This window comes from Benincasa hispida, chromosome 9 (genome assembly GCF_027475165.1).
Source record: "Benincasa hispida cultivar pf3 chromosome 9, pf3_genome.v1.1, whole genome shotgun sequence".
Lineage (NCBI taxonomy): Eukaryota > Viridiplantae > Streptophyta > Magnoliopsida > Cucurbitales > Cucurbitaceae > Benincasa > Benincasa hispida.
The window spans coordinates 45415103-45434034 of record NC_143486.1 but is presented as its reverse complement, the minus strand read 5'-3'; the positions used below and the strand labels follow the sequence as shown (position 1 = coordinate 45434034).

The 18932-nt window shown below is 33.0% G+C and overlaps 1 protein-coding gene across 1 annotated transcript; it reads right to left on the bottom strand.

The window, feature by feature from the left end:
* Positions 1 to 1873: 1873 nt before the first annotated feature.
* On the bottom strand, positions 1874 to 2879 carry LOC120086596 (uncharacterized). Its single transcript, XM_039043326.2, has one exon. The coding sequence runs from the start codon at positions 2614 to 2616 to the stop codon at positions 2080 to 2082; it is 537 nt and encodes a 178-aa protein (XP_038899254.2). The 5' UTR covers positions 2617 to 2879; the 3' UTR covers positions 1874 to 2079.
* Between the last annotated feature and the right edge of the window lie 16053 nt (positions 2880 to 18932).

The window sequence follows — 18932 nt, the reverse complement described above, 5'->3', positions numbered from 1 at the left end:
TCGTGTCGTTACAGATCTAACAAGGAAAAAAAGAAAATTCACTGGAGAATTTGGAAAAAGCCTTGCTTCAATAAAAAAAAAAAAAAAAAAGCTGGGTATTTGGGGTTCATGGATTTTAGAATCTTCAATCAAGCTTTGCTGGGTAAGCACGGTTAACGAATCTTGAAAAATCCCAATTATCTCTTAGCCAAACTTCTAAAGGGAAGATATTTCTGGAATGTAGATTTTATGAAGGCTAATTTAAGGCATATTTTGTCTTATTCCTGGAGGAGTATATTATAGGGGAGAGATCGGTTTAGCCATGACATCCACTAAAGGATTGGAAATGACAATGAGGTTTCCATTATGGAGGATCCTAGGATCCTTAATGAGGGGAATTTCAAACCAAGTTGGGCGATGAGAGTGTAAATGAAAAAAATGTGCTCTTCTTAATTAATGTTGAGAGATCGTGGAATGAAGGTCTTCTTAGAGATCTGTTTCTTTCTCATGATGTTACTGATATTAGAAAATTTCTATTAATATGAGACCATGCGATGATGAGGTTTTTGGCAATTTGATAAAAGAAGTCTTTTTTCTCTTAAAAGTCCTTATCACTTAGGGCTTATGTTGTGGTTTGTCTGTCCCGTCTTCGTCGAACTTTGTGGTGCCTTCTAAATCTTAGAAGGCATTATGGGCTGCCAGGGTCAAACCAAAAGTTAAACATTGCTATTGGAGAATATTTAATGATTTGATCCCTACCATGGTCGACTTACACTTTAGAGGGATTTTTTCTAACTCTCTGTCCTTTTTATAGGGCCTAAACAGAATCTACTAGATATATCATGTAAGAGTGTAAGCTTTCACGTTCTATATGAGATCTATTCATGTCATCTTAAATTGGTCTGTTTGGTGTTGGTAAGGGTTGGATGTCGCCTTTGGACTACTGGGATCTATGGAGAGGCTAAAGTTCTAGGGAGGAGATCGATTGTATACTGATCTTCATGTGGTTCTTGTGGAGTTTTCATAATGAGATATGCTTCAGCAATGGGGCCCCGATGTCGTCTTACTAAGTAGGTTGATCAAGAGTCATTTGGCTGATTTGGATGGATCTTTGGGCGTGTTCGCTTCTCATGATCCTCCTTCCCCCTCCAATTCCTCCTCTCATCTCTGTTGGTGTCCCCTGGTTGTCTATGGATGTGGTGTGGTCTCCCTTGAAGGTCAGAGGTGGTTTTGAGATCATTATGTTCAAGTGCTCTTTAATAGTTGCAAATTTACCCATAGGAGGGGTGACATTAATCTTCTGGAAGCCAAGGCCATCTTGGAGGGTCTGAGAGCTATCAATTAGGAATGGGATGGGTCCAACCCTCTAGACGAAGTTGAGTTTCATTCATTGGAGGTTATCAACCTTTATCAACGGGGATATCATGGTTTTTATAAAGGATATTATTTTTGTAAGCAAGTTTGTTAGTGCCTTGAGTTTTTGTCATTTTCCTCGAGAGGTGAACAGAGCTACTCATGCTAGTTTTTTCTAGCTAATATTTTCCCCATCATTCTTGATGAGGAGGTTGTGATGTAATTTCTCTTGTTGTTAATGTTAGCCTAAAAAAAAAAGCAACAATAAACTTAGGAGTGAAATAAATGCTTATAGACTTAACTTTCAAAATCTAAAAACAAAAAATCAAATGGTTATAAACGAAACTATAAAAGTCAAATGGTGATCAAACAAGGCTTAAACGGTTATTCGAAATTACTTATTCCTTTTTACATCATTAGAAATTATGGTATATTTGTAACAAAACCCAAAGTACCAAAAGGTTACTTTAACAACTATGAAATTATTATACCTTTTCTAAATCTAGCCCCAGCAAAAACATAAATTCTAGAACCGCCCAAATTCATACAAAAGATCACAAATGTCAACATTTCTCTGAACATTTACCCCTTTTACAAGAAATGAAGAACAATAATTTGGATTGAAAATTTTGAAATATTTCCAATGTTAAAAGGGAAAAAAAATAAACCATGTAATCAATTGTAATTTCTTATTAATTTATACATTTTCTTTGCCCCCCAAAAACGAGATCCTCCGTATTTTATTTATCACCGTGATGGAGTTTGCAGATTCCGGCGGGAATTGTTATGGATCAAGAAAAGCTTCTTCAAAACCTTAACAAACGCCGTCTTCCCGGTCGCTTTCCTCGTCGTCGTCACCGTGCCGGAAGTCTCCGATAAGTTTAATTCCGTCATCCGACGCCGCGTCTTCACAATCTCAATCTCCTCCATTTCCGCCGTTTTCATCAACCTGGATCTCCGACTCCTGGACAATTCCTCGTTGAAATTCTCCCAAAGCACGTCCATCTTCTCCGCCGCTGCCGCTGCCGTCTCCTCCTCCTCCTCTGCATCGCTCGAAAATCTCCTCCTTCTCTGCAACGACGCCGTAAATCTCCCCGACGGGAACCGATCGCTGTTCCCACCGTCCGCCGCCGTGTCTCTGAAATTCCAATCGCAGGATGTTTGTTGGCGGTAGGAAATCGGAGATGTGGCCGGAGAGAGACGCCATAGCGGCGGCGAATCGATGCCGCAGCGGCTTAAAGGCTCTAAGGCGGTGGGGAAACTGAAATCATCTTCAACCGCCATGGAATTTTGAGATTATGATTGTGAAAATTGAAATTAATTTGAGAGAAGGAGAGAGGAAATTTGGATTTGGTGGTGGTGAATTTGTGTGTTTTTTGGGTTTGGGGAATTTGCAGTTCAACTGCTTCAACAAGTTGCTATAATTTCTCTTTAATTTTCTTATTTATTCATACCATTATGGGATGGATTTTTCCCTTTTCTTTGCCCTCTAAACTGAAATTTTCAAATTTTTCTTTCTTTATTTTTAGTATATCATGCCATCATTGCAATATTATTCTTTTTAATTTATCTGTCCTTTTATCTCAAAAAAAACGAAACGAAACAAAACAAAACAAAATTATGTTTCCTTTATTTGTTTTAAAAAAAACCTTCATATTATCCCTTTTTTTGTGGGTTAAAAAAAATCTCTAAATTTTTAAAATTTTTAACAATTTAATCTTTAAACTTTGATTTGTAACGATTTACTCTTTATACTTCAATTTTGTAACAATTTATATAAAAAAAATCATCAAAATTAGATGTCAATTATTATTATTTTATGATTTTTTTATATCCGTGAGCATTTGAGTTAGCTTACGTGCATCTCGACCAATCTCAAGGACAACTCTCTTGACCCTACAATATTTAGGTTTCAAGAAAGCTTATAGGAAATTATTATTTTATGATATAGATTTTATATTTTGTAAAAATATTGATTCTCTAATTAATTTATTAGTAAGAAATCTCACTAAACCTTAATTCTAATTTCTACAATAAGGACTAAATCTTTATAAATTTCAAAGTACAAGAATTGAATTGTCATATAACAAAGTTAAGAGACTAAATTGTTACACAATTAAAAATACAGAGACTAAATCATTACAAATCAAAGTTCATGGACTAAATTGTTAGTTTTATGAAAATTTGAAGACTGAAAGTGAATTTTAACCATTTTCGTGTAATATTCTAAATTTCGATCACTTTAGACCAATTCAAACATTACGTGGTAGATACGACACACTTTATTTACGCCCTTTTAGGTTGATGAGAAGTTAAAAGAAAAAAAAAACTTTTATTTTTCTTCTTGATGTTATTTTGATTCTACATGCAACCATCGTGTTTTTGTTTATTACAATTTTTTATTTTTAGATTTAGGATTCCATCTATCAACTTTTTTTTCTTGTCACACATTCCACATGTTCTCTATTTTGGGTATATATTTCATATAGAGCAATGATTAGGTGTAACTTATACTGCATTTAACTCTTATGCTCCGCACATCTCTACCATACAAAAAAAAAGTTAGAAAAAAAACTATTTTTTAAAAAATAAAAATGTCAGTGACAACATTTTATTGGACTATATGGATACATCTTTTATTGGACTATATGGATACATCAAGATAGGTACATCCAAAAGATCACTCAAAATTTCTCTTATTCTCTTTCATATATCACTTAATGTTTGTTATTTTAACTAATTAATTTGTATTAACGTTTCTCTTTTCTTCAATAATTTTCTTTTTTAGATTAAGAGTGGAAAATACACCTAACTTCCTAAAAAAAAAAAACAGAAAGAAAAATACACCTCGACGTAATGTTGTCCAATAACAATTTAAATAATCGGTTAAAAACAACTTTTTACTTCTTTTTTTTTCTCCATAAACTATTTTTCGAGTTTTTTTTATTTAATTTCAATCTTTTATCTTTTTTTGGACTCTTCAATTATCCGATCCAAATTTACCTATAACACAATTAGTATATATTACGCTAATAATTTTCCAATTAATTCGATAATCCAAATATTTTGGAGTTGGAGAGAATGAAGAATGATTATTAACTAGTACAAAAGAAATATAAATATGAGATTGTTTCGATTCTAGTCAAGTAGATGAAAGGGATCCATTAATATGATCTATTTGATTAAATGATTTTGTTTAAAAAACAATGGAAAATTTAAATAAAATTTTTAAAATATATATTTTTAGTTTTCCTTTATTTTCGTATTTCTCCTTTCACCTTTTCGTTTATTTTTGGAAACATTTGTTTTGCTCTCTATTACTACTTTAAAAGTGACTGTTTCTGTCAAATTACTTTTTTTTTTTTAATCTTGTTTTCATTCACAATTTCAACATAATATACACTCAACAAGTTTCTCGAAATATTACGTAAAACTTTCATTAAATCGTTTTCAATAGAGAAAACAATCCTCTACGTCATCATCAAATGAATTTTGTTTATAGATTTAAACCATATTTTGATATATATTTTCAGCTTTTCTTCATTTTTATTTTTATTCTTTCATAATTTTGATTCAAATACTTTTAAAATGTTTGTTTTTTTTAATCTCTATTACTACTTATAAGTGAATATTTTTGTGTTAAATTTACTTTTTTTTTTTAATTTTGTTTTTATTCACAATGTCAACCCAACATTATACTTAACAAGTTTAGTGAAAATATTACCAAAAAATTATATTAAAATGTTTTCATTTACACGTGTTAATATTCTGTAAACAAGGAGATCAAAACAATCTCTTTTTAAAAAGTATAATGACAAAATAAAGATTTTGAAAATGTATAAAATATTGTGAGTTTTAATGAGATGTTTTTTCCTTTAAATTTCCTTAGAAGATATATAGATTAAAATATTATTTTAATCCATGGAATACAAATTTTATTTAATTTTAATTAATGTACTATCAGATGTCCAAAATTTAACATTTATATTTCTAATAAATCATAAATATAGTAATCTAAAATTCATTTTTATTAAATTTAGTAAAATAATAATAAGATTTTGTTGTAAATAGAAAAAGTGAATACACATTAATTTTTTAATAGAAGGACTAAATTTAGAATTAAAACGAAATTTTAGTCAAGTAATTATAAATTAAAAAATATGGTTATAAATAAAGTAGAGTAGGTGGAGATGCAATGAGAGAAAAATAAATAAATAAATAAATAAATAAAAAATAAAAGGAAGAAAGAAAAATGCGGAGGGTGGTTTCGTTTGAGTTTGAAGAGACTGATGTGGCGCCGGATTGGGTGCAATAATTTGGATGACGTGGCATTTAATTTGACGTTCTTTTAATTTGTTTAATTTAAAAGTCTTCACTTGGTTTTATTCATAAATAAATAAATAAAAGTCTTTCACTTGGAACGCGCTCTCTATATAATCCACCGTTTACCAATAAGGAAATGGCACTTGTCAACTCCACTTTGCAACTCTCAAGTTTTCGCATTTATTTTTGGAACGGATCTCTTGTGTTTCACATCAACTTCTTATTTTCTTTTTCTTTTCTCTTTTTGGTGGAATATGGAGAATGGAGACGGTACGAGCATAGTTTAATTGATATTTAATATATGTTAAGGATAATAGATTTGTGATTCACATTAAATTTCTTATATCTGTTGTATTAAAAAAATGTGGAGCACGAAATAGAGTGTCACGTTTATGGGGAGAAATGATATATAAGAAGATTACACCTCAAATATATATATTATATACAATAATAGTGTTTAAACTCAAAAGTTATCCAAATTGTATAATAAGGCTTATAATTTGAAATAACCAAAAACTTATACATTAAAAAAACTCAAAAGCTTGTGAAGATTCTAAAGGGAATCGAGGCACGTTTCACTGAAGACCATTATTCACTATGCACTGGCTGCAATTAGAGATATAATGACTAATTCTAGTAGAACTGCAACCTTAATGACAAAATTGTATACTTGTTCTCAACTGAACTCAAGATCAAAAGAAGAAAAAAAAAAAAAGAAAGGAAAAAACTATTCAATTTGCAATGGGATGCTACAAATAAAGAAACAAGTTGCTATTTATAAATTAACAACTTAGTAACTTTCCAAAATAAAAAAAATCAAATCAAATAAATACAAAATTGAAGCATTTGTCAAATTTAACTCAATGGAGCTGTTAGTTGACCAAAATCAAACATAATTCATTTAAATAGAAGAAACTACAAATTTAACTTTCATATATGTATTGAATTTATTTGATGGTTTCAATCTAACTTGAAGTTTCTAATCATGAATTTAATCTACACAATTAAATCCATTTTTATCTATTTCAATATTTTAAGAATGTTTCATTTTTTTTTTTTTTTTTTTGCATTATAGGTATCTAACAACATTTTTTTTTTGACCTAGGACAAAGGATCACTACTTACAATGGAAAAAGCGATTTGGGAGATAAGAGAGTACTTTGTCTTACACATATACATGCATACATATGGAAGAATTTCGTGTGATGAATTACTTGTTGAATGAGAAATCTCTATAAAAATTATTCCTTTAATATGAGGTTCCTTAAAGGAAAAAATCTATAAAGAAAGAAGGAAAACAAGTCTCTACTATTTATATCTATCCTATATTAAAAGGAGCAAAAAGGGAAAAATATTTACATTCCTTTTTGTTGTTATGTTTTATGTAATACCTATTATATCCTTACAATTTTTCATACTCTTTAGGGAAAAAAAAAAGACTTATGTAGAGACACATAGTATACAAACGATTAGGTGGGTGGAAGAAAAAATCGACTTCTCACTACAACGGCAAATAGAAACAACACAACTTTTTTGCTGTATTATATGGGCTTGATCTACTATAAAAATAAAGAACTTGATAATCTCATTGTCATGTATCAATATTCACAATCTCAATGTGATGCCACAAAAAGTTTTTATATCAAAGAAACACCTTTCTAGAAATAGTAAGGATTTAGAAAACAAATTCTTCGAGAGCAAAATGTTGAACTTGATCAAGATTGAGATTCGGTTAATAGAGAGGTATTGTTATCTATTTTTATGACTAAATTAGTAGTGTGCTTTTGACAATTTTCTTGGAGTGAAAAGTTTTCCTGGAGTTTTTTTTTTTTTTTTAAAAAAAAAATTTTAGAAAACACAAAAGAAATAAAAGAATTAGGATGAGTTGAATGAGAAAAGAAAAATGAAGTAAAAGAATTAAGATGAAATTTAAGTTTGAATGAGAACTAAATTGGATGTACTGTTTTACTATCTCATGAATCACATGATTACCATTTTTCTATCCTCACTTCAACTAACATTTACAGGATAAATAAATAAGAACGACGGGAAGAAGAGTAACATATATGTAAATATTTAAAGAAAAGAGAGTGTTGAACCAACCTGTAATTGATGCAAAATTGATAATCGAGAGCAAATTTGATTTTGATCGATTAGCCACAACTTCATTACAATTAGTTTATTCTTTATTATTTGAAAAGAATTACATAATCTTATGTTTGTTCTGTTTGGCCATTTAGAAGAAGATATTCATATAACAAACTTTTCTAGAAGTTAGGGGATTATGGAGAGATGAATTGAAAAATTTATGAAATCTTCTATAGAAAATAGTTTAATCTTTTTTTTTTTAAGTTCATTCTCAATTTGAAAATTCCAACCAACTATTCTTTTTCCTTCATTTTTCATAATCTCATTATATGTATGTTTATTTTATTGTATTCTTTTGGTGAATGTTAATTTGTTTATTTTTTAATTGAATACTTATTTAATTCTTTAAGAAAATTTCAATATATGTAATTTTTATATAAAATACTTATTTAATCATTTATTTTCCTTCGTAAATCAGTCCATTAAAAAAAATTACGCAGCAATTATTCATGAGATAAATAGTATATTTTATTATGCCAAACAATGATAATTTAAGCTTCAGAAATGACTTCTTCGTCCCTACACACCAATTATCTCATCTCCTATACCACATAAAGTTCGAATTTAAATTTTATTGTAATCAAGATGGAAAATTCCTATGAGGAAAACTCACAGGTTCAGAGTCCTATAAGAATTAGTTTAAGAATACGTACAATGAACATGAAATTTCATAGTTTTAATTGAAAATTTTAAAATATATGAAACTTTTAACTTGTAATATAAACTATATAGCTTTTTTTTCTTAGTGTTTTCATGTTATCGTCTTATATATATATATAGTACAAAGTAAAAAGAAATTATGTTAGTCATTAAATTATCAAATAAATGTATATATATTATGAATTTTGGTATTGTAATATGGATAATATAACATTTTTTATTTTAATGTTTCTCATATATTTATCGTCAAAGTAGTCACTCTCATATCTGGAATGATGAATTTTATTGTAATTGTTTGAAGAGAAGAAAAAAAAATTCATAAAAAGTTAAGGGAAAATAGGAAGATAAATTTTCCTCCATAGCCTTGTTTTAGTCTTTAAAAGTTATGTACAAAAAAAAAAAAAAAAAAAAAAACTATACCTAAAATCTTGTTGGTTAAATTCAAATAACTAAAAAGTTTTTAGTTTTTGTATAAAATTTACTTATGTCATAAATAGATATTATTTAAATATTATTTTCATAAAGATTATTATGCATTATATTTAAAACTGTAACATAAATATTAATTTATAAATTATATAATAAAGAAATTCAGTAAACTTGTTTTTCTTCACATATTTTATGAAATTCTATTTTTATAATTTATAATTTTATTTTTTTAAATATTATCTTTATTCTTCTTCTTATTTTTTTTAATGAATATCATTTTTATTTTCATAAACCCATTTATAGTTGTATCTTAAAACTTTTCGAATAAATTTTCTTTTAAAACAAAGGAATATTATAATATAATTGAATCACGATCAGATTTTATAAATTAAAATTAAAAAGATTATATTCTCAACTTTTCTCTAAATCTATTTCATTCTCTATTATTCTAAATCTTCCTTTATATCTCTTCCTTTTCTCACCATTTCAACCAACTTTTTCTTTCTTATAATATCTCTACTTTCATTGATTAAGAAAAGAAAAAACTCTAATTAATATATACAAACAAATAACTATATGCATATTTTTTTTAGAAAGTTAGGATGTTTTTATTGGAGAAGGAGAAGGAGAAGAACAAAAAAAGAAAAAAGAAAAAAAAGAAAAAGAAAAATCTTACCTTAAAAATGCAAGTAAAATTGAAATAATAATAGAGTAAACAATGAGATTCAGGAAAATGATAAATGGTTTGCTATTAAAATTAAATATAATTAAAGTAGAAGATCTCCCCATTTGTTAACTCATCCCTCCATATTTCATTTTCCTTATTTTTTCAAATCTTCCATCTATATCCCCCTCTTGCCTCTTCATGCTTCCCTATTTTCTCTCCATTTTCTATTCAATATTCTATAATAATAATATACATAAACACATCAATCAAAATAAAGCCGAATTTACGGTGTTATTGAGAATGTAGAAGGAAGAATCGAAAAAAAGAGAAAGAAAACAAAATGCCAAAAAAAAGAAAAACACACACACATCAATGGTAGTTACCTGTGGAGGAGAGAAATTGTCATAAACACAAACATATAAATCAAAATAAAATTCCCTAAAAAAAAAAATATTGGAGATATTATTGGTGAATGCAATTAAAAGGGGAGAACTGAAAAAAAAAAAAATAAAAGGAAGAAAACACGCAACACGCATTAGTGAGGATTTCCTTTGTTTCGAAGGAGGAAAAAATGGAGAAAAAAAAAGTAAAACAAACAAAAGCACACATGCGTCAATGGTAAATTTCATTGTTTTCGATTAAAGCTCCTAATAAAGCACAAGCACTTACAGTATTTTATTAGAAAGTTTCTCTGGAGATGTTATCGATGAACGCATCAATGGTGCTTACCTTTGTTCTTGAGAAGAGATAGATTGGCTAAAAATCTATAATCTCTACTTTCACATTAATTAAATACATACAGAAGAAGTCTTTTGGTGAAAGGTTGTGTTTTACTGAAAAGATGTTTTACTATAAAGGTGTGAAGGTATGAAAGTGTTGAAAAGTTTTGATTGTACATCGAAATAAAATTTGTTAACAGCCAACCATTAAAAACAAAGGGAATAATAGTCATATGTTAAAAAATAAAGGGCAAAGTGGAAATGTAAAGATCCTCTCCACTTTGTCCCTTTTATATACTAGTTAAGAACACGTGATGCACGTCATCAAAAGTTTTTAAACATAAATTTTGAGGATGAAATTTAATAGAATATTTTTCATTTATTTTTAAATAGTAAACATTTAGCATGATTTTATAAAACAATGAAAGAAATAATGGATAAAATGATATATAATATATATTTTTTTCTTCCAGGTTAATTTACAACATATATGAAAAGTGACCAAAATGAGCATAGCACAAACGGTTATAAATGGGTACCATTTTAATATAAATGGTTACAACATATATGCTCATGTCTATTCAGCGTAAAGGTAAAAAAAAAAAAAATTAATATAAATGCAAAATAAGTTGTATTATTCGCCTCTGACAAGGATAACACGTTAGCATTCTTGGTAAAAGAAGAAGTCCAGTGTGGAGCCACCGTGGCCTCTCTCTCTCCCCAAACTACTTTTGGTATAACCAACAAATGCCCAATCACCTGCACACCAATAAAGGACAGAATTTGTTATTCATAATTCCTTCTCCTTTGTCGTTTTTCGTATACTAAATTGTTGTATATAATTCCCTCATTCATTCTATAAAAGGACACAAGAAGAATAGAAGAAAATATACATAATGATATACAAAGAAAAAGAAAGATGAGTTTACCTTCCCTATGAAAGCTTCTGTGCCTACTGCTTTGGTCAGTCCTTCTTCAACCCTTTCCTTCTTCTTTAATTAGCAAATTTGACTTGGTATTAGAGCCATCAGGCTACTTTAATCAACATTCTTGATAAGCAAATCGATCCAAGATGGCAAATCCACCAGCTACCCCTCAGCCTACTTTTCCAGGAATCGTTAACAATGGGAACATCACACATCCACCCCTAAACCAGCTACTAAACCAGGTGACATCCATTAAGATGGATAAGTCCAACTTTCTCCTTTGGAAAAATCTAGCATGGCCAATCCTCAGAAGCTACCGTCTGGAAGGCTTCTTAACCGGAGAAAACCCCTGCCCAAGTCTATTTATTGTCAGACAAGCAAATGAAAACTCAGGTGAAAGCTCCAGCACTGATCCAAGCCCTGCAACTTCAGCAGGAGCTGAGCTACAACCCAATCCAGCTTATGAAGCATGGATAGTAGTCGACCAACTACTCTTAGGTTGGCTTTACAACTCTATGAACCAAGAAATTGCTACTCAAGTAATGGGACATCAAACAGTAAGGGAGCTATGGGAAGACGTCAAAGAGTTGGTTGGAGTTCAATCGAGGGCTGAAACGGATTACCTGAAGAGATTGTTCCAACAAACTCGCAAAGCTGCCCTAAAGATGAGTGAGTACTTAACTTTGATGAAGAAGTATGCTGATAATCTTGCTCTTGCAGGTTCACCAGTCTCTTCTTCTGACCTTATATCTCAAGTGTTGGCTGGCTTGGATGAGGAGTACAATCCGAATGTTATAGCAGTGCAAACCAAGGGCACAACCAAGTGGTCTGATCTACTATCTTATGAGAAGAGACTTGAGTATCAGCTTGCCATCAAGTCTGGTGTCACTGGTATGACAAATATTTCTATCTCCCTAAACTCTCCATCAGTAAATGTAGTACAAAATAGCTCCAACACTCCATCAAACTCCCATTGAAACTCCTGTGGATACAATCAATCATCAAATAACAGAGGTGGAGGAGGAAGAAGAAATAGAGGGCGTGGTCGATGGAATAATGCTTCTACAATCAGGCCTACCTGCTAAACTTGTGGGAAACTAGGCCATACTGCTGATATCTGTTACTTTAGGTACAATAAAGAGTTCAACAATCTTAGACAGACACATACTCGAGCTGAGTCTACTTAGCTTCCATTCAATAGGAACCAAGAACAGCCTTCCTAAGCCCTAGTTGCTCACTCAACAGCTGCCTCCCCTGAAACAGTGGCTGACCCCAACTGGTATGTTGATAGTGGAGCCTTAACACATATAACCAGCAGCCCAAACTTCCTTCAATCCTCCTCCAGCTACACAGGTAATGACAGAGTTGTTGTTGGTAATGGTACTCCTCTTAGCATATCTCAGTCAGGACATTCAAATCTACATACTAAGAATGACATTTTGTCCCTATTAAACATACTTTATGTACCTGTAATCACCAAAAATTTAGTCAGTGTGTCCAAGTTAGCAAATGATAATAATGTTGTGGTTGAATTTCATGCTGATTTTTGTGTGTTTAAGGACAAGGACTCGGGGGTGGCACTTCTGACCGGACGACTTAAAGATGGACTCTACCTTTTGGACAATGTCAACCAGCTGATAAATAAAGCACCCTCCACATCAAGACTCTCAGGTGCTCGCTTGAAAAATTGGTCCAACCAGTTTTCCTCACACGCTGCTCTTGCAACCAGTACCACCATCTCCAAACTACTCCTCCATAGGCGATTAGGCCATCCATCCCCTAAAATTTTGTCTAAACTTATTAGTGGATGTAATCTGGAAAGTGTTGTTAACGAAAAGTTTTTTTTGCGAAGCATGCCAATTTGGAAAGTCACACAATCTTCCATTTAATGATTCTCTGTCTCGTGCTAAACAATTCTTTGAGTTAGTTCATACAGATCTCTGGGGGCCAGCCCCAATACTATCAGCAGATTGCTATAGATACTATGTTATATTTGTGGATGACTTCAGCAGGTTCACTTGGCTTTACCCCCTAAAATAAAAGAGTGATACATTAGTTGTCTTTTAGAACTTTGCAAATGGATGGAGGAGGAGAATACCAACCTGTTGCTCAAATGTGCACACAGCTAGGAATTCATACCAGATTGTCTTGTCCTTACACATCAGCTCAAAATGGTCGTGCTGAGCGCAAACATCGTCATATTATTGAGACTGATTTAACACTCCTTGCTCAAGCTAGGATGCCCTTGCATCTATGGTGGTATGCCTTTCAAACCGCCGTGCTCCTTATTAATGATTTTCCTTCTTCTATTCTTCAGGACATCAGCCCAATGGAAGCACTACTTGGGAAGAAACTGGATCTGCTATCCTTCAGAGTGTTTGGATGTGCCTGCTACCCATATTTGCGGCCCTATCAGTCTCACAAATTTGATTTCCACAGTAGAAAGTGTGTATATCTTGGTCCCTCACCTATGCACAAAGGGTACCATTGCCTAACTGATGATGGCAAACTAATTATCTCACGCCATGTGGTATTTAATGAAGAGGATTTCCCCTTTCAGATAGGCTTTGCCAATAACCAACCCTCAGCCTTCCCACTTCAGCCCCTCCAATCACTACTTGGTTTCCTCAACCGTCAATGAACTTACCCTCACCAGTTGTCTATCCTTCTCATCCATCTCATAACCAACATCACTATCCTGATCCCTTGCTGACTCCAACCACCACACACTCAAATCCTGATCTACCCTCTCTAAGCTCACCTCTCATATCTCTATCTCAGGCCCCATACAACCCACCAAGTTCTCCTACAGACTCACCTCTACCAAGTTCTTCTCCACAGTCCTCCCTACAACATCAACCAATCTCTGCCCAGCCTTTACTAGGCACTCATCCTATGATTACTAGGGGAAAAGCAGGTATTTTCAAGCCCAAAGTCTGGTCCGCAGAGCTTGTTACTGATCTCACTCAATCCGAACCAACCACCGTGTCTCAAGCCTTGTTTGTTCCACAATGAAAACAAGCCATGATTGAAGATCTTATAGCCCTGCAGCGCACAAATACTTGGACACTAGTCCCTCCTACCTCTGCTACTACTATAGTTGGCTGCAAATGAGTTTATAGGCTAAAACGTGATGCACAAGGATCAGTCCAACGGTATAAAGCACGTTTTGTTGCCAAAGGCTTCCATCAGCATCCTGACTTTGATTACTTTGACACCTTCAGTCCTGTTGTCAAGCCTTCCACTATTAGAATTATCTTCGCACTTGTAGTATCCCATCACTGGCCATTTCGTCAAATAGACTTCAACAATGCCTTCCTCAATGGCACAAATAAAGAGACTGTCTATATGTCTCAACCTCCTGGTTTTGAAAGCGCCACACACCCTCAACATGTCTGCAAGCTCAATAGAGCAATTTACGGCCTTAAACAAGCCCCTCGAGCTTGGAATGATGAGTTAAAAGGCTTCCTATGTCGCACTTGCTTCAAAGTAAGTTCCCTTGATACCTCCTTGTACTATATGCGAACTCCATCATCTATTACCATGCTTCTTGTCTATGTAGATGACCTAATCCTTACAGGCAGTGATCCAGCTCATATTGATCACCTTGTAACCATATTCCATAAACAATTCTCCCTTAAAGATCTTGGCACACTTAGAAAATTCCTTGGCATTCAAATCTGCTACACACCAACCGGTTTTCACCTTCACCAAGCTCAATACATCACTGATCTGTTAGCCAAGCTCAATCTTCAGCATGTCAAACCTTGTCCAACACCTGCTGCCCCTGACACCTTGTTATCAATTAATATGGGGAAACCTCTCCTTGATCCTTTTCTCTATCGAAGCACAATTGGTGCCCTTCAATATCTAACCAATACCCACCCAGACACAGCATTTATTGTTAACAAGTTAAGCCAATTCCTCAAAGCTCCAACTGATATACATTGGTCAGCTGTCAAAAGAGTGCTTCGCTACCTAGCTGGAACAACACACCTTGGCTTAACAATTCAATCTGATCCACACCTTACCATTTCAGCTTATTCTGATGCTGATTGGGCCTCGAGCCTTGATGATAGAAAGTCTACTGTTGCATACTGTCTTTACCTTGGTTCCGCTCTTATATCTTGGTCCTCTAAGAAACAAGCAATTTTGGCACGCTCTAGCAAAAAATCCGAATACAGAGCTCTAGCTCATGCTGCCACTGAAGTTATTTGGGTTCGCAACTTACTCAATGAAATAGGCTTCTCTCCAACCGGCATCCCCGTTCTCTGGTGTGACAATATGGGAGTAGGTGCGTTGGCTGCTAATCGGTTTTCCACGTTTGAACTGAACACATCGAAATTGATGTGCATTTAATTCGAGATCTCATCCTCACTGATTAACTCCACGTACCTACAAAAGAACAGCTTGCTGACTGCCTCACCAAAGCCCTTCCAATTCAAACATTCTTCTATTTGCGAAGCAAGCTCGACCTAACTCAGTTAAGCTCTCGCTTGAGGGGGGATGACAAGGATAACACGTCAGCATTCTTAGTAAAAAAAGAAGTCCAGCGTGGAGCCACCGTGGCCTCTCTCTTTCCCCAAACTGTTTTTGGTATAACCAACAAATGCCCAATCACCTGTACACCAACAAAGAACAGAATTTGTTATTCATGATTCCTTCTCCTTTGTCGTTTTTCATAGACTAAATTGTTGTATATAATTCCCTCATTCCTTCTGTAAAAGGACACAAGAAAAATAGAAGAAAATATACATAATGATTTACAAAGAAAAATGAAGATGAGTTTCCCTTCCCTGTGAAAGCTTCTGTGCCTACTACTTCGGTCAGTCCTTCTTCAACCCTTTCCTTCTTCTTTAATTAGCAAATTTGACTGCCTCAAGGTTGGGGATCAATTCTCCCACCCCAAAAATAGTTAAAAACACAAATATGAAATACGTTGACAAAGTTGAAAATCTAAACTTTTGAATTTTTGAAATTGCTTTTGAATTTTTTGAAATTCAAATAATTGGGGAGGGAGTTATTGTAACTCCCTCAACCTACTCTCTCTAATAATCAACGTGAAATTGGTTTCACGTGTAGAAAGAGATCTTCATCTTCTTCTTCTCCTTGCATTCTATAAGGTTGGTGAAAAGAAAAGGAAAAGAAAAAGAAAAAGTCTCTCGGTAAAATTTTGCTCTAAAAAATCAACATTCTCCCTCTCCCAAAATTAATCTGTACTGAAGACCACAACTCTCAAGCGATTCTCAACCTTGAGAATAACGAGCACTCGCTTGTGGTGGTATCTAATTCTTGGAGGTTTCTGCTATGTTCGTAAGTTCAAGGGAGAACCATTCGTGTTTAAGCAGTACGTTGGATAGGAAATGTGAAGAAATCGTTCTTCAAGGGTAAGTCATTCTTAATCCCTTCTTCTCCCTGAATTAACTCTTAAAAGCATACTTAACTAGATATGGTTTATCATGTTTCCATCCTCTATCCAATTAAAAGTTCTGTAAAATTAAAATTGGGATACTGATCCTTTCGTTATGAGTATTCATGTACTCTTTCTGTTTGGTCTTCTACGAACACAATATCTCGACTTCTTATGAGCTTTCTTTGAACTGAATCATATAGTCGATAACCGAACTCATCTTGGCCATAGCCAAGAAACACACATGGTCTGGTCTTTGCATCAGGCTTCAATCTCTCATCTTTAAAAACATGAACAAAAGCTTTACAACCATATGCACGTAGGTGATCATAAGATATATTCTTATTTGACCATATTTTGTTCGAAACTTTTGATCCCAAAGGAACACATGGTGTGAGATTTAAAACATGTACAATTGTAATCAATGCTTCAACCTAAAACAACTGCGATGACCGTGACTCTGAAAGCAAGTATCTCATTCTCTCAACTAGTGTTCTGTTCATTTTCTCGGCTATCCCACTTAACTAAGGAGTTCTAGAATGTGTCTTTTGATGTCGAATACCATGACTTCTTTAATACTCATCAAAAGGTCCACAATACTCACCTCTATTATTAGCCCTAATACACAACAACTTTTTACCAATTTCTCTCTCAACAAGGACATATAATTGTTTAAACACTTGATCTTTAGTCTTTAAGGTATAAATCCACGTTTTCCTTGAATGATCGTCAATAAATGTCACAAAATATGATGCACCTCCAAGTTTTTTTTTATTTTTATAGGACCATACACGTCATAATATACTAAGTCTAGTACATTTGGTTTCTTTGAATGCTGAGATGACTTAAAAGTAACTATTGTCTGCTTTCCTACCAAACAATGAGGATACCTTTTTTGGGGGTGCACTCTTTATACCAGGAAGATGATTTTTCTTGGCTAATATCTTCAAACTTTTCTCACTCATGTGACTGAGTCTTTTATGCCAAAGTTCAACACTCGCTTCGTCATCCATTCTATTTATATCAAAATCAATGATCTTAACCTCCATATAATACAATTATGAATATTTCTCTCCCTTAGCTACCATAGAGCTTTTAGGAAGCTTCCATTTACCATTATAGAAGGTATTGCAGAAACTTTCCTCATCAAGCTTACCTGTAGAAATCAAATTCATGCGAATATCAAGAATGTGTTTCACATTCTTCAAAATCAGCTTAGAACTATTTTTGTTCTCCAAGTCTATATTTCCGATACCAACTGCTTTTGTTGATCCGTGATTACCCATCTTAACACTACCAAAATCACCAGGTGTATAGGATGCAAAGAAATCCCTCTTTGATGTAAAACGATCTGAGACACCATTGTCTATCACCCAACTGCTCTGTTGTGTACCAAGATTTGTAACATCACCATTGAATAAGATGTAAAAATCTTTGGTGGTTACTGTAATTGTGTCTTCATCATTGTCATCGTCATTATTCTTTTCCTTACCTTTATCATTTTTATTGTCCCTTTTAAATTTTCAACTATGCTTCTTTATATGCCCTTTCACATGGCAATAATGGCACTCAACATTTGCAAATTGATCACTTTTATTTTTACTTCTATCTTTACCCCTCAAACCTTTGCTCTTTCTCCTCCCCCTTCTTTCAGTAACAAGAACATTTGACTATGATGAAGAGCCCTGTGACTTTCTTCTCATCTTCTTGTTCAACACTATACTATTTACTAGGTCCATACTTAGTACACCATTTGAGGTTGAGTTCGACATGGAAGTTCTAAATATCTCCCACGAGTCTGGCAATGTACCAAGGACCCATAACCCATGTATCTCATTTTCAAACTTGATATTCATCCTAGATAACTAATTAATGATACCTTGGAATGTATTCAAGTGATCTAACATGGGGTGTTCCATCTTGATACTTCAACTCCATCATTTGTTCAGAAACATTTTATTATTACCAGTTTTAGGGGCATATAACGACTCAAACTTGTTCCACATAGTTCGTGCATGAATTTATTCACCAATATGGTTTAAGAAATTATCTTCTACCCAAAGTCTCATAATCCCACACACTTTTCTATGTCATAATTCTCATTCCTTATCCGTTTTATCAGAAGGCTTCTCTTCAAAAAAAACTGGAAAATGTGAATCATTCACATATAAAATATCTTCCTTTTTTCTTTTTCAAACTTGATATTTGACCCATTAAGGGTAACCATCTTAGTTGAACTAGTATCCATATTCAACACAAAGCAATCACAATTAAATTAGCCAATGCTCTGATACTATTTTGATGGGATAAACACTATA

Excerpts from the sequence above, each read along its gene's own strand:
- LOC120086596 (XM_039043326.2), bottom strand. The coding sequence starts at position 2,616 with ATGGCGGTTGAAGATGATTTCAGTTTCCCCACCGCCTTAGAGCCTTTA.